The sequence below is a fragment of the Oncorhynchus mykiss genome, chromosome 18 (assembly GCF_057628025.1).
Source record: "Oncorhynchus mykiss isolate SJ-2025 chromosome 18, ASM5762802v1, whole genome shotgun sequence".
Classification (NCBI taxonomy): Eukaryota; Metazoa; Chordata; class Actinopteri; order Salmoniformes; family Salmonidae; genus Oncorhynchus; species Oncorhynchus mykiss.
The window spans coordinates 43,974,476-43,989,766 of record NC_143039.1 but is presented as its reverse complement, the minus strand read 5'-3'; the positions used below and the strand labels follow the sequence as shown (position 1 = coordinate 43,989,766).

General features: G+C 45.4%; 1 protein-coding gene across 1 annotated transcript in view; it reads left to right on the top strand.

The window, feature by feature from the left end:
- Positions 1-15,291, top strand: part of ext1b (exostosin glycosyltransferase 1b) — a 111,939-nt gene that overhangs the window by 65,791 nt on the left and 30,857 nt on the right. Inside the window, exons 2-6 of the mRNA XM_036952640.2 lie at positions 448-541; positions 4,872-4,979; positions 5,970-6,089; positions 9,920-10,052; positions 11,668-11,786. Coding sequence (XP_036808535.1) covers positions 448-541; positions 4,872-4,979; positions 5,970-6,089; positions 9,920-10,052; positions 11,668-11,786 — 574 coding nt within the window. The remainder of the gene's footprint in view (positions 1-447; positions 542-4,871; positions 4,980-5,969; positions 6,090-9,919; positions 10,053-11,667; positions 11,787-15,291) is intronic.

Here is a 15,291-nt window from a genome sequence, read left to right as displayed (position 1 = left end):
CCACCACAGCAGGAGCTTGCCTCTTGGTAGCAGGTGTCACTCACAGCTCGTTACCCCTGGCAGGGTTGATCATTCCGTTTGGATAGCAATAAGGCACACCTCACTGGGAGGGGGAGAGAGTGGCATGGAGGGAGCAAGCAAGCGGGAGAGGGAGATTAGGAATTGCACTGCAGTGAGACACCCTAGAAAATTGTGTGCTTGTGATGGAGAAATAGATTTGTCTTCTGTCCGTACCTGTCTATGAATGATGTTACATGATGCAGCTGAGGGACTTACTGTATACTGGGCTGCGATCTGTTATGTGAGTGTGTTCCGGAAGGTGAGCATAGCTAGCACTGTGTATACATGTGGTCCTGAGGGTGTATGATTATAGGAGAGAAACCTGACAGCCTCTACTTTGTGTGTGTGTGTGTGTGACATGTACTGATGATGTGTGTTTCTCCACAGATATGACTACAGAGAGATGCTGCACAACTCCACTTTCTGCCTGGTGCCTCGGGGCAGACGCCTGGGATCCTTTCGCTTCCTGGAGGCACTGCAAGTGAGTGGGCCCATACACACAGGCACACACGCACAGAGATTGACTCCTTAAGATTCCCAGCGGAAAGTATTCAGACCCCTTGACCTTTTTCCACATTTTGTTACATTCAAAAATGGAGTAAATTAAACAGTCTCCGCATGAATCTACACGCAATACCCCATAATGACGAAGCGAAAACAGATTTTTAAAAAAAATGTTTGCAAATGTATTAAAAACTAAAAACATATCATATTTACATAAGCGTTCAGACCCTTTGCTATGAGACTAAAAATGTAGTTCAGGTGCATCCTGTTTCCATTATTCATCCTTGAGATGTTTCTATAACTTGTTTGGAGGCCACTGGTGGTAAATTCAATTGATTGGACATGATTTGGAAAGGCAGCTGTCTATATAAGGTCCCACAGTTGACAGTGCATGCCAGAGCAAAAACCAAGCCCTGAGCACTACGTCAATTATGCCTTTATGGTAGAGGGCCTTTTCTCCGTGAAAGGTACATGACAGCCCGCTTTGAGTTTGCCAAAAGGCACCTAAAGACTCCCAGACCATGAGAAACAAGATTCTCTGGTCTGATGAAACCAAAATTGAACTCTTTGACCTGAATGCCAAACGTCCCAATTGGAGAAACCTGGAACTATCCCTACGGTGAAGCATGGTGGTGGCAGAATCATGCTGTGGGGATGTTTTTCAGCGGCAGGGACTGGGAGACTAGTCAGGATCGAGGCAAAGATGAACGGAGCAAAGTAGAGCTCCTTGATGAAAACCTGCTCCAGTGCACTCAAGACCTCAGACTGGGGGTAAAAGTTCACCTTCCAACAGGACAACGGCCCTAAGCACACAGCCAAGACAACACAGGAGTGGCTTCGAGATAAGTCTCTTACTGTCCTTGAGTGGCCCGACCAGAGTCCGGACTCCCCATCCAACCTGACAGAGCTTGAGAGGATCTGCAGAGAAGAATGAGAGAAACTCCCCAAAATACAGGTGTGCCAAGCTTGTAGCGTCATATCCAAGAAGACTCTAGGCTGTAATCGCTGCCAAAAGGTGCTTCAACAAAGTACCGAGCAAAGCGTCTGAATACGATATTGAAGTTAAAAAAAAAATATTTGTTGTGATCAGTCATGGAAATGAAAGTGCTGGCAACATGTTGGCTCGCTATTTAAAAAGAAGATGGAGAACGAGCTATATGATGAAAAAAAATCCTGGAATTTGTGACGTGTGTACAGCAGACTAGCTCAAGCTAATGCCACTTTACAAATCGATAGGTGGAGTCAAAGTATCGATATATGTATATGATATTTTGGTATGTAACTATCACATTGTTTTCCTCCACCCGTCACTGTGTTATGCATGAGTTTCGTTCCCACGCAGTCTTTCTCACACAGTGAAACCCCATACACCGCAACTTCACTCTTTACACAGCAAATGCATTTCTACTCCCTCTGTCCTACCCACTCCATTTAATCTCCTCCAAGTATCACAGAACCCTTACACTCTCTTTTATTTATATATATATATATATATATATATATATAGTCTTCGTTACGTACTCCCACTCCATACGTCTCCTCAATGTATTGCCCAACCCCAGAACGCTCATAACCTCTCCTGTACCACACGCTTACCACACGCTTACCACAAGCTTACCACACGCTTACCACACACCTTTGAAGCACCTTTCCAGGGACCACTCAACAGCTGCATACCTGTGCCCTTCAATCCCAACCTACAGCGCCTTGCGAAAGTATTCGGCCCCCTTGAACTTTGCGACATTTCAGGCTTCAAACATAAAGATATAAAACTGTATTTTTTTGTGAAGAATCAACAACAAGTGGGACACAATCATTAAGTGGAACGACATTTATTGGATATTTCAAACTTTTTTAACAAATCAAAAACTGAAAAATTGGGCGTGCAAAATTATTCAGCCCCCTTAAGTTAATACTTTGTAGCGCCACCTTTTTGCTGCGATTACAGCTGTAAGTCGCTTGGGGTATGTCTCTATCAGTTTTGCACATCGAGAGACTGAAATGTTTTCCCATTTTTCCTTGCAAAACAGCTCGAGCTCAGTGAGGTTGGATGGAGAGCATTTGTGAACAGCAGTTTTCAGTTCTTTCCACATATTCTCAATTGGATTCAGGTCTGGACTTTGACTTGGCCATTCTAACACCTGGATATGTTTATTTTTGAACCATTCCATTGTAGATTTTGCTTTATGTTTTGGATCATTGTCTTGTTGGAAGACAAATCTCCGTCCCAGTCTCAGGTCTTTTGCAGACTCCATCAGGTTTTCTTCCAGAATGGTCCTGTATTTGGCTCCATCCATCTTCCCATCAATTTTAACCATCTTCCCTGTCCCTGCTGAAGAAAAGCAGGCCCAAACCATGATGCTGCCACCACCATGTTTGACAGTGGGGATGGTGTGTTCAGCTGTGTTGCTTTTACGCCAAACATAACGTTTTGCATTGTTGCCAGAAAGTTCCATTTTGGTTTCATCTGACCAGAGCACCTTCTTCCACATGTTTGGTGTGTCTCCCAGGTGGCTTGTGGCAAACTTTAAACAACACTTTTTATGGATATCTTTAAGAAATGGCTTTCTTCTTGCCACTCTTCCATAAAGGCCAGATTTGTGCAATATACAACTGATTGTTGTCCTATGGACAGAGTCTCCCACCTCAGCTGTAGATCTCTGCAGTTCATCCAGAGTGATCATGGGCCTCTTGGCTGCATCTCTGATCAGTCTTCTCCTTGTATGAGCTGAAAGTTTAGAGGGACGGCCAGGTCTTGGTAGATTTGCAGTGGTCTGATACTCCTTCCATTTCAATATTATCGCTTGCACAGTGCTCCTTGGGATGTTTAAAGCTTGGGAAATCTTTTTGTATCCAAATCCGGCTTTAAACTTCTTCACAACAGTATCTCGGACCTGCCTGGTGTGTTCCTTGTTCTTCATGATGCTCTCTGCGCTTTTAACGGACCTCTGAGACTATCACAGTGCAGGTGCATTTATACGGAGACTTGATTACACACAGGTGGATTGTATTTATCATCATTAGTCATTTAGGTCAACATTGGATCATTCAGAGATCCTCACTGAACTTCTGGAGAGAGTTTGCTGCACTGAAAGTAAAGGGGCTGAATAATTTTGCACGCCCAATTTTTCAGTTTTTGATTTGTTAAAAAAGTTTGAAATATCCAATAAATGTCGTTCCACTTCATGATTGTGTCCCACTTGTTGTTGATTCTTCACAAAAAAAATACAGTTTTATATCTTTATGTTTGAAGCCTGAAATGTGGCAAAAGGTCGCAAAGTTCAAGGGGGCCGAATACTTTCGCAAGGCACTGTACAGCGTATCCACTTGTCAGAGTCGAGCCAACCGGTGCACACTTCATAACCTATACCTCTCACACCTGTCGCACACCTGTGCACCTCCCACTCTGTCTACTTCCACACTCAGCACCTCTAATGTTAGTGCACACTTCTCCACAGAAAGTATATATATACATATATATATATATATATATATATATATATATATATATATATATATATATATATATATATATATATATATATATAGAGAGAGAGAGAGAGATTTATTTTATCTTGTGTCCTTTAACCATTTGTACATTGTTAAAACACTGAATATATATAATATGACATTTGTAATGTCTTTACTGTTTTGAAACCTCTGTATGTGTAATGTTTACTGTTACTTTTTGTTGTTTTTCACTTTATATTTTCACTTTGTATGTTGTCTACCTCACTTGCTTTGGCAATGTTAACACATGTTTCCCATGCCAATAAAGCCCTTGAATTGAATTGAATTGAATTGAGAGAGAGCGAGAGAGAGAGAGAGAGAGAGAAAATCTGACTACCTTGGTGAGTGTGAATGCAAGAGCCTCCACTGGTATTAGTGTTTGTAGGAGAGAGTCAGAGTGTGAGAGCGAAAGCAGGGCCCGGGGGCCAATGCTGTTTTAGCTGATACCTTTATGACCCCTGATTGACAGGGCTGTCATTACGTCAACCTCTCATCACACTGCACCAGCTGTTCTCCTCTTCTCGCCATTCCTCTACCTCTCCATTAAGTCTCCACTACTTCGCCACTGCCGAAGGCCAGCCTCCGCTTGGTTACCTCTCCCTCTCTTGCTTTTTTTTTCTCTCTCTCTCTCTCTCTCTCTCTCTCTCTCTCTCTCTCTCTCTCTCTCTCTCTCTCTCTCCCTCTCCCTCTCCTGTTTTATTGTATCGATTTCCAAGTCTGTTTAAAACAAAAATTTTCTCTCTGTGTCCCTAATCTATTCTTCTCTCTCTCCCTGGGTTGTGTATCTCTGTCTTTAGGCAGCCTGTGTGCCTGTGATGCTGAGTAACGGTTGGGAGCTGCCCTTCTCTGAGATCATCAACTGGAACACGGCGGCCGTCATCGGGGACGAGAGGCTCCTGCTGCAGGTACGACACACACCCCTCGCAACCACCACCTCCGTCCCTAAAAGGGACACTGAAAGATTCTACTTACCAAGAGTCAGATGAACTCGAGGATAGCATTTATATGTCTCTGCGTGCCGTTTGAAGGAAGTTTGGAGTTAGTTTCGCAAGCCAATGATAACTAGTGTTAACGCAATCAGAGAGTCCACTCACTGACTGTGTCTCTCAGCCCGGGATCGTATTCATTAGAGGCTAGACACACCTTAAGAAAACAGAAAATTCAAACGGTCGTTTCTCGCTCCGTTTCCCTCCTCTATCCCTCCCCTCTCTCTGACTGACCCTGCTGTCCTCCTCCCTACCCCTACCCCCCCCCCCCCTCTCTGACTGACCCTGCTGTCCTCCTCTATCCCTCCCCTCTCTCTGACTGACCCTGCTGTCCTCCTCCCTCCCTCTATCCCTCCCCTCTCTCTGACTGACCCTGCTGTCCTCCTCCCTCCCTCTATCCCTCCCCTCTCTCTGACTGACCCTGCTGTCCTCCTCCCTCCCTCTATCCCTCCCCTCTCTCTGACTGACCCTGCTGTCCTCCTCCTCCCTCTATCCCTCCCCTCTCTCTGACTGAACCTGCTGTCCTCCTCCGTCTCTCTATCCCTCCCCTCTCTCTGACTGACCCTGCTGTCCTCCTCCCTCCCTCTATCCCCCCTCTCTCTGACTGAACATGCTGTCCTCCTCCCTACCTCTATCCCCCCTCTCTCTGACTGAACCTGCTGTCCTCCTCCCTCTCTCTATCCCTCCCCTCTCTCTGACTGACCCTGCTGTCCTCCTCCCTCCCTCTATCCCCCCTCTCTCTGACTGAACCTGCTGTCCTCCTCCCTACCTCTATCTCCCCCTCTCTCTGACTGAACCTGCTGTCTTCCTCCATCCCCCTCTCTCTGACCCAACCATGGTGCGTTGTCCCCCCCCACTCCTCTCTCCAGCCCCTCTGTCTAACAATGTCCCCCTCCTGTCCTCCTCCAGATCCCGTCCACGGTGCGCTCCATCCATCAGGATAAGATCCTAGCTCTGAGGCAGCAGACCCAGTTCCTGTGGGAGGCCTACTTCTCCTCCATGGAGAAGATTGTGCTGACTACTCTGGAGGTGAGACACGCACGCACACACACACACACACACAGACACATGCACACACACACACACACAGACACACACAGACACACGCACACACAGATACACAGAAAACTCACACTCACACAACACACACACACTTTCTTTCTCATTTTCTCTCTCCGTCTCCTCGGCTATCAATCTCCCTCTGTCTTCCAGAGTTCCAATGTCACGCTAGCCTCACCGCAATCTCTCTGTTTATTCCCAAGTGTCTATTTCATGCTAGACTGACCTTACACCACCAGCCATCCACACACTACCAGCCATCCTCACACCACCAGCCATCCGCACACCTCACACTACGATTGCAAATGCATCATCCTATGAGCACAAGACGTTGAAAATACTTTAAAAAAATATATTAAAAAAGAATGTCTTTTCAACCTAATTTACGTCTACAACGTCTTTTCAACGTCTTGCGCTCATAGGGCACAGTCTGCACCAGGGGTCAGCAACAGGCGGCCAGCATGCCAAAACCATCCGGCAAGCAATTTTTTTTTAGGGGGTAAAAAAAGACTAGAATCACCAGGAATTCAGCTAAAAAAAATTAAAGTATTCCCATGAATTTAAAAAAGTGTGATTGTGTCTCAATGTAATCAAGGTATGAAATGGTAGTTATTACAGTCTCTTTTTGGGGTTAGTTGGTGTCAATTTGCAGTGTACAAATGATTATAATTATGCTCCGTTCCCCCCCGACAATCCGCTCGGGCAAATTCAGCCCGCAGCTGAATCTAATTGCCTACCCCATGGTCTACGACATAGCTTGGCACCAATCTCAAATGTATCTCTATTTTCTACACAGCCTTGGAGCACAACTAGCCTCATGCCCCACAATCTCATCCATATCGTCAATCTGAGTATTTATGCTAGCCGCACCAACCTGATGGACATCTTTAGTCTGTCGTGCCAATCACCTTTATCTCTACTAGCCTCAACCTGGGATTGCTGCCATCTCACACACAGGTCTCCATCCGTCTCAGTGTTTGGGCACCAGCTCGGCGGTGGCACCCAGGCTTAACCCCACTGACGTGCTGTCACTCTGTGCTAAGGTGGGGAGGAGGGCGGGGGACATTGTAACACGGCACAGCCCGGGTGACTTACCGTTTTGTTGTTTATGTGCTGAATGTGTTCAAGGGAGAGACGGGACACACACACACTATATATACAAAAGTATGTGAACACACCTTCAAATTAGTCGCTTCGGCTATTTCAGCCACACCTGTTGCCGAGAGGTGTATAAAATCGAGCACACCGCCATGCAATCTCCATAGACAAACATTGACATTAGAATGGCCTTATTGAAGAGCTCAGTGACTTTCAGCGTGGCACCGTCATAGGATGCCACCTTTCCAACAAGTCAGTTTGCCAAATTTCTGCCCTGCTAGAGCTGCCCTGTTCAACTGTTAGCGCTGTTACTGTGAAGTGGAAACGTCTAGGAGCAACAACGGTTCAGCCACGAAGTGGTAGGCCGCACAAACTCACAGAACGGGACCGCCGAGTGTTGAAGCGCATAGCGCATAAGAATCGTCTGTCCTCGGTTGCAACACTCACTACCGAGTTTCAAACTGCCTCTGGAAGCAATGTCGGCACAACAACTGTTCGTCAGGATCTTCATAAAATGGGTTTCCATGGCCGAGCACGCGCACCAAAGCCCAAGATCACCATGCGCAATGCCAAGCGTCGGCCGGAGTGGTGTAAAGCTCGCCACCATTGGACTGGAGCAGTGGAAACATGTTCTATGGAGTGATGAATCACACTTCACCATGGACGAGTCTGGGTTTGGTCGGATGCCAAGAGAACACTACCTGCCCTAATGCATAGTGCCAACTATAAGGTTTGGTGGAGGAGGGAAAATGGTCTGGAACTGTTTTTTTCATAGTTCGGGCTAGGCCCCTTAGTTCCAGTAAAGGGAAATCTTAATGCTCCAGCACAGAGCCCTGACCTCAACCCCATCGAACACCTATGGGATGAATTGGAACACAGACTGCGAGCCAGGCCTAATTGCCCAACATCAGTGCCTGACCTCACTAATGCTCTTGTGGCTGAATGGAAGCAAGTCCCCGCAGCAATGTTCCAACATCCAGTAGAAAGCCTTCCTAGAAAAGTGGAGGCTGTTATAGCAGCAAAGGGGAGACCAACTCCATATTATTGCCCATGATTTTGGAATGAGATGTTCCGACGAGCAGGTGTCTACATACTTTTCTTTGTGTAGTGTATGTTAATGCCGTTGCGGCCGAGTTGGCGAGCGAGTAAACAAGCAAGAGAACAAGCCAACCAATCACGTTGCGTTTCCTGCCACGAAGTTTTGACCAATCACAAAGCCAATGGAGCCTTCTCTGTTCCTGTCGATTCCCGGCACACCTATTAAACGGAATTACAGTGTGTTTCCAAAACAGAGCGGATTTATCTATTATTCTCCTAATTGGCTGATTTTAGCTGTTGGGAGGCTAGATTGAGTCGTCCATCATGCTCAGCTAGGACGCTCAAGGGGAAGGAGTTCAGCCATGCAAGAGAAATAGCCCTTCATAAGGTCTTAAGACCCTCGTTTGAAGGTGGTGAGTGCTTTTTATTGAGAGGCTAAAGGATTCCAAGTTAATCTGTTGGGCTGAGGCAAATGGTTATTGACTGGCCTGAGGGGCCGTAGCAGTGGAAAACTGCCTCTCGTTTCTTATCCCCACCTCTGCAGATTAATTTTTATATTGCTTTGTCAATATTATTAAAAGTATTCTACAGCGCCATGATCACATGGAACTCCCTTCCATCTCCTATTACTCAAGCAAACAGCAAAATACCTTTGAAAAACAGATTAAGCAACATCTCATGGAACAGTGGGGGGACTGTGAGGGGACACACACACACACACACTCTCTTAACACACCTTTTTGTTTTATTGTTTGTATCATTTTTTTTTGTATCGTTTGCATGTAGTTTTATTTCAAATATCGCTTTCTGTCGTGCCTCGATACCACAGCAGCAGCAAAATTGCATCCCCCACCTCAGAAAGCAACAGGGGAAAATGGCCAGTTTGGCGTTTGGATGTGTGAGGGACTATTTGGGGTCTATTTGTAAGGGGAATGAATGAGTGGACTCCTCATTGGAGTGGCTGGTGTTTGACTGTATGTACCACTGAACTGGTTTGTTCTTTCGTGCGTGAAGTATGTTTTGGGCACAGCTTCTATTTGTATGACTGACTGCTGCCCGTACTGGTCCCGAGTTACAGGTTCATCTGGATGTCTCGTATGTAAGGGGCTCCTGTTAGAGGTCTCGCTGTATTGGTGGGGCTTCGTCGAGTGGCTGAAACATTTGAGCGTTGCGGGTATAAATGAAGGCAAGATATAATGTCAAGAAATAAAGTCTATAAATCCACGTTTGGGAAACCCTAATGTAAAGAGTACTAAACAGGGTCAGTCTACTATAGGGTTCTCCATCCCTGTTCCTGGAGAGCTGTCCTCCTGTAGGTTTTCACTCCAACCCCAGTTGTAATGAACCTGATTCAGCTTCATCAATCAGCCAATTATTAGAATGAGGTGCGCTAGATTAGCGTCGGCGTGAACACCTACGGTGAGGACGGTGAGCTCTCCATGAAGAGGGCTGGGGAGCTCTGGTTTATTGCATTATACGGCTGTCTGCAACGTTCAGAATGTTTCTCTCTACTGGACACACACCTAATGCTAATAATATAGTGGTATATGAATGAATAACAGAACCTCAGTGTATCTGTTTTTGAGTGACTGGTGTTTTAGGGTCTATGAATGTTCTGTTGGAGGGAGAGGTTTAACCTCTGCCCATCTCCTCTTGCCCCCCAGATCATCCAGGACCGGGTGCTGCAGCAGGAGTCCAGGAGTACCTTGATGTGGAACAGCCACCCCGGGGGGCTTTTCGCCCTGCCACAGTACTCTGCCCACTTGGGAGACTTCCCCTTCTACTACGCCACCCTAGGTGAGCCCCCCTCTCAATCGACCACTCAATCAAATGTATTTGTATGGCCTTTTCACACCAGCTGTTGTCACAAAGTGCATTTTACAGTTACCTGTTCTAGATCCCATAGAGCAAGCCCAAGCAGGAACACATTTGGCTCGGGAAAAACTCCATGGTAGCACCAGTCGTTCCGTATCTGTGTAACAGCAGTCCTTTACCGATTGTCTTGAGCTATAGATATACTAGGGCTACACAAGGGAAGTTACCTTGCCACACCAGAATATCACATTTTGTTGTGTGTTTGGTCAAGTAGTAGGTACATGCTATCTATGTTATGGGTAGAGTCCTTGTGTCTTCTTGAACATTTCCCTTAGCCTATGATATACTGCTAACCCCGTCCAAATGTTGTTGTTTTTTAAATGAGAAGCGTCTGTTTTTAGAACCTTGGATTCCAGCTGTGACAGAGTCTTAAATGACTACGTAGCCAAGACGCTGTCCCACTAGATGATCAATTGACTTGTTACAGTGGCTATAACAACGTGTTACTCGATTGACCCTTGATTGATGCTCGCATTAGGCCCGCTGACACGCCTAATGGTCAGTCAGTCGTTCGTTTCACTCAGTGAGCACGGCATATACCGCTGCGCCGGTTCACCAACACAAACGACGCCTCTGTAACAATCTGTGACCTCAAAGGCCTTTTTTAGTGCGTCCCAAATGGCTGCCTATTCCCTATGTGGTGCACTACTTCTGACCCAGAGCCCTATAGGCCCAGCTCAAAACTAGTGCACTATAAATGGGATAGGGTGCTATTTGGGATTCTTCTCCTCTGTAACTCTATTGTCATCTCGTCGATGAAGTCAGGTAGTCGGCTCCCTCAATACACAACCCTTTTGATCGAGCACCTCGGTGCGAGGCGCAAATATTACAATTATCGCGGGGTGACGAGCATTGATTACCCTGCGGTGAGTTTTATTTGTTTTTCACGGAGTCAACCAATTAAGCATGTGGAGGTTTTTAAAGAGACAAGGTGGAGTGTTGGAGGACTAAATGAGACCGATAAAACAGGAGAATCGATCTCGTAATGACACTCCGAATCCAATCTGTTATTATGAGGAGCCAATGCCTCTACCCCTTAAAAATGATTTGGTGTTCTGGATATGAATTGGACACCTAGTGAGATCAATCATTTAATAAGGAGTCCCCTTTCATCTCGTAAATAATAACGTCATAAATCAGCTGTTTGTGTAAGCATGGCCTACAAGTAAATACTAAAGCCTCGTCACCAATAACTACAATGTGAAAACATACAGAGAATGAACCATTTTTAGGTCTAGTTTCGAATGGTTTCTCATAGAAATGTGTATTTTATTTTATGCCTGCTGTAATTGAGGATAATGACTTTGAACAAACTGATGATTTGGCGATGCCAAAAGAAATGTACCTAGAGGCGAAACTTCTGAGAATCACCAATAGTTTTGTCCCTTTGTTCAGCTACAGATCGAGTGATGTCAATATCCTACTTTGTTTGTCTGTGTTCCAGCCATCCAACTTTAACAAATATCATGTTTGTCTGTATTGTAGGTATCAAACCTTACCAGTAATACTGTACGTTTTGACCTGTTTTATGTTCCAGGTATAAAACCGTACCCCAAGTTCACGGCTGTCATCCATGCAGTCACCCCCCTGGTCTCCCAATCCCAGCCCATCCTCAAGCTCCTGGTGGCTGTTGCCAAATCACCGTATTGTGCACAGGTAAGAAGCCACAAACGTGTTTGTGTGTGTGCACATTCCTGCTCATGTCCTCCAATTGTCGGAACTCTCCCGAAACCCAATATTACTCCCAACTGTGAGGGATTTCGTAGCATCATTGCCGAGACAAAAGGACATCTTCTCAAGCACCAGTGGATAACCAACCTCTCTCTCTCTACCACCTCAGAGTTAACTCACGTGGATTGAATTACAATCTGTACCGATTGGTCATCTCTCTCTCTCTCTCTCTGTGTCTGTGTGCGTGTCTGAAAGTGCCGTGGGCCAGCTGGATACAAGAGGTATTGGTTTTAACCAGGGCTGGGGGAATTAAACCAAAGTCCGATAGCTGTGTCTACTATAGTGTGTTACACACCCCCTAATGCATCTTAATTGTGTAGGGAGGTGTGCAACCCTACTTTCTGTATAGAAATGCTTTGTATTCTAGATTGCAGGCTCCCTATGCAAAGCGGAGAGCCAGGTACATAAGAAAAGTATCAACATTTACATCATCTCACTCTCAGCCCACAAAGACTTCCATGTTGAGGGGGACGGGAAGTAGAGAAGAGGGATATAAATAAATGAATGGGAGGGAGAGAGAGAGAGAATGAAAGAGAGAAAAGGGGGAGAGAGAGAGAGGGTGGGGAGAGAATTGGGAGCAAAAAAGCTTTTGAGACAGCGCTGGCAGAGACATGCATGCAGAGATTGTGGACTTCCTGCTGTGAGTGCGCGTGTTCCACAGTTTTACAGAGGAACTGTGTCTGTCGCTCACATCACTGGCACACATATACACACACTCATACTGAAACACACATACACGATACACTGAACTTATGATACCAACATGTTAGAATTTTTTCATTTCATGTGTCGGATCTAGAAGCACAAGCATTTCGCTACACTCGCATTAACATCTGCTTGTGTATGTGACAAATAAAATATGATTTGATACTACCAACATTTTCGCCCCTACCGAGCTAAATAACCCGCTGGCGCCTGTTTAAAAAAATGGTTATTAAGTCAGTTGTTTATAAATTCAGTAAATGTTTTAAGCAACAGCAACTACTAGTCTCTTATATTCACCGATCCAATAATGTCCACTTCGCTTTCATGTGCATATCAGCTGCATTCCGTACTGTTAAGGTGACCGTATTACCACCACATCGACGGTGTGGAAGAACTTGACTGGCCTGCAAAGAGCCCTGACCTCAACCCTATCGAACACCTTTGGGATGAATTTGACTTCTTAAAATTAAGCACATTAATCCGCTTTGCAACGGGTGTAGAGCCTAATGACAAAGCAAAAACAGGTTTTTAGACATTTTGCACATTTATGACAAATAAAAACTATTCAGACCCTTTGCTCTGAGACTTGAAATATGTTGAGATCAGGTGCACCCTGTTTCCATTGATCATCCTTGAGATGTTTCTACCACTTGATTGGAGTCCACCTGTGGTAAATTCAGTTGATTGGACATGATTTGGACAGGCACACACCTGTCTATGTAAGGTCCCACAATTGACAGTGCATGAGGTCGAAGGAATTCTCCGTAGAGCTCTGACAGGATTGTGTCAAGGCACAGATCTGGGGAAGGGTACCAAAACATTTCTGCAGCATTGAAGTTCCCCAAGAACACAGTGGCGTCCATCATTCTTAAATGGAAGAAGTTTGGAACCACCATGACTCTTCCTAGAGCTGGCTGCCTGGCCAAACTGCGAAATCGAGGGAGAAGAGCCTTGGTCAGGGAGGTGACCGAGAACCTGATGGTCACTCTCACAGAGCTCTGGAGTTCCTCTGTGGAGATGGGTGAACCTTCCTAAAAGACAACCATCACTGCAGCGCTCCACCAATCAGGCCTTTATGGTAGAGTGGCCAGACGGAAGCCACATCTCAGTAAAAGGCACATGACAGCCCGCTTGGAGTTTGCCAAAAGGCTCCTACAGACTCTCAGACCATGAGGAACAAGATTCTCTGGTCTGATGAAACCAAGATTGAACTCTTTGGCCTGAATGCCAAGCAACACGTCTGGAGGAAACCTGGCACCATCCCTACGGGGAAGCATGGTGATGGCAGCATCATGCTGTGGGGATGTTTGGGAGACTAGTCAGGATCGAGGCAAAAACTAACTAAGCAAGGTACAGCGAGATCCTTGATGAAATCCTGCTCCAGAGCGCTCAGGAACTTAGACTGGGGAAAAGGTTCATCTTCTAACAGGACAACGACCCTAAGCACACAGCTAAGACAACGCAGGAGTGGCTTCAGTACAAGTCTCTGAATGTCCTTGAGTGGCCCAGCAAGAGCCCGGACTTGAACCCGATCAAACATCTCTGGAGAGAACTGAAAATAGCTGTGCAGCAACGCTCCCCATCCAACCTGACAGAGCTTGAGAAAGGATCTGCAGAGAATAATGAGAGAAACTCATACCCAAGGCTGTAATCGCTGACAAAGGTGCTTCAACAAAGTACTGAGTAAAAGGGTCTGAGTACTTATGTAAATGTGATATTTCATTTTTTAAATTTATTTTATTAAATCCTGTTTTTGGTTTGTCATTATGGGGTATTGTGTGTAGATTGATGAGGGAAAAAACAATTGAATCCATTTTAGAATAAGGATGTAACATAACAATGTGGAAAAAGTCAAGAGGTCTGAATACTTTCCGAAGGCACTGTACGCAGCTCGTGAGTTTCGAGTTTGGGGAAGATCCTTTTCACCATAACAATGCACCTTTTATAATTACACGCATAATCGCATTTGCGGTCACTTTTGAGAATGGTGTTTTCCCGCTAATTGATTGCATTTAGCATTGCTGCGGTTTTAATGTGAAGAAATAGCCTTAATAGGTTATCAACGTTTTAAGCTAAATGCTCTGATCTGTTACATCAGCCTCATTCGCTTTCAAAAGGTGTTTTGATGCTTGTATTCATTTGGGATCTATTGCATTCCACAACTGTCCCAAACTATGTTTGGAACTTTTGTACTATTGGGGATAGTAGATTGACATAGGCTAGTGCTTTTGTTGTCCGTCAGGCCTACTCATCTTGCTGGCTAACCAAAGTAAATGTGGACAGTTCTTCCAACGTCTTCATTATGCACCTCGGAATTCGAATAAGAATACGCGCAGTTGCGTCCCAAATGTGTCTGTCTTTCACTTGTAGCTTGTGAGAAGGACCCAATTACGTGACGGGCTTTGGCTAATAAGAATTTAGATATTTGAGAGAGCCATGTGAGTGAGAGGTGCTTCGGAGCACCCTGACAGGAGAAGGGAATTGTAATGATTATATTCAGCCCAAGAGCACAACGGCCACTGGCCTCAAAAGGCATGGATTTATTTTAGGAGCTTTACGGCCACGAAGGGGATGCCGCTGGGAAATTTGAGTCATTTTCAAGTGCTTGTCAAATTGTGAATGAGAGACTGATGAAGGGTGTGTAGCCTGCACACAAAAAAACAACAAAGCAGGGCTCATGCCTTTCATGCGACTTTTTTCAAATCATCATTGGAGCCTTCGAATG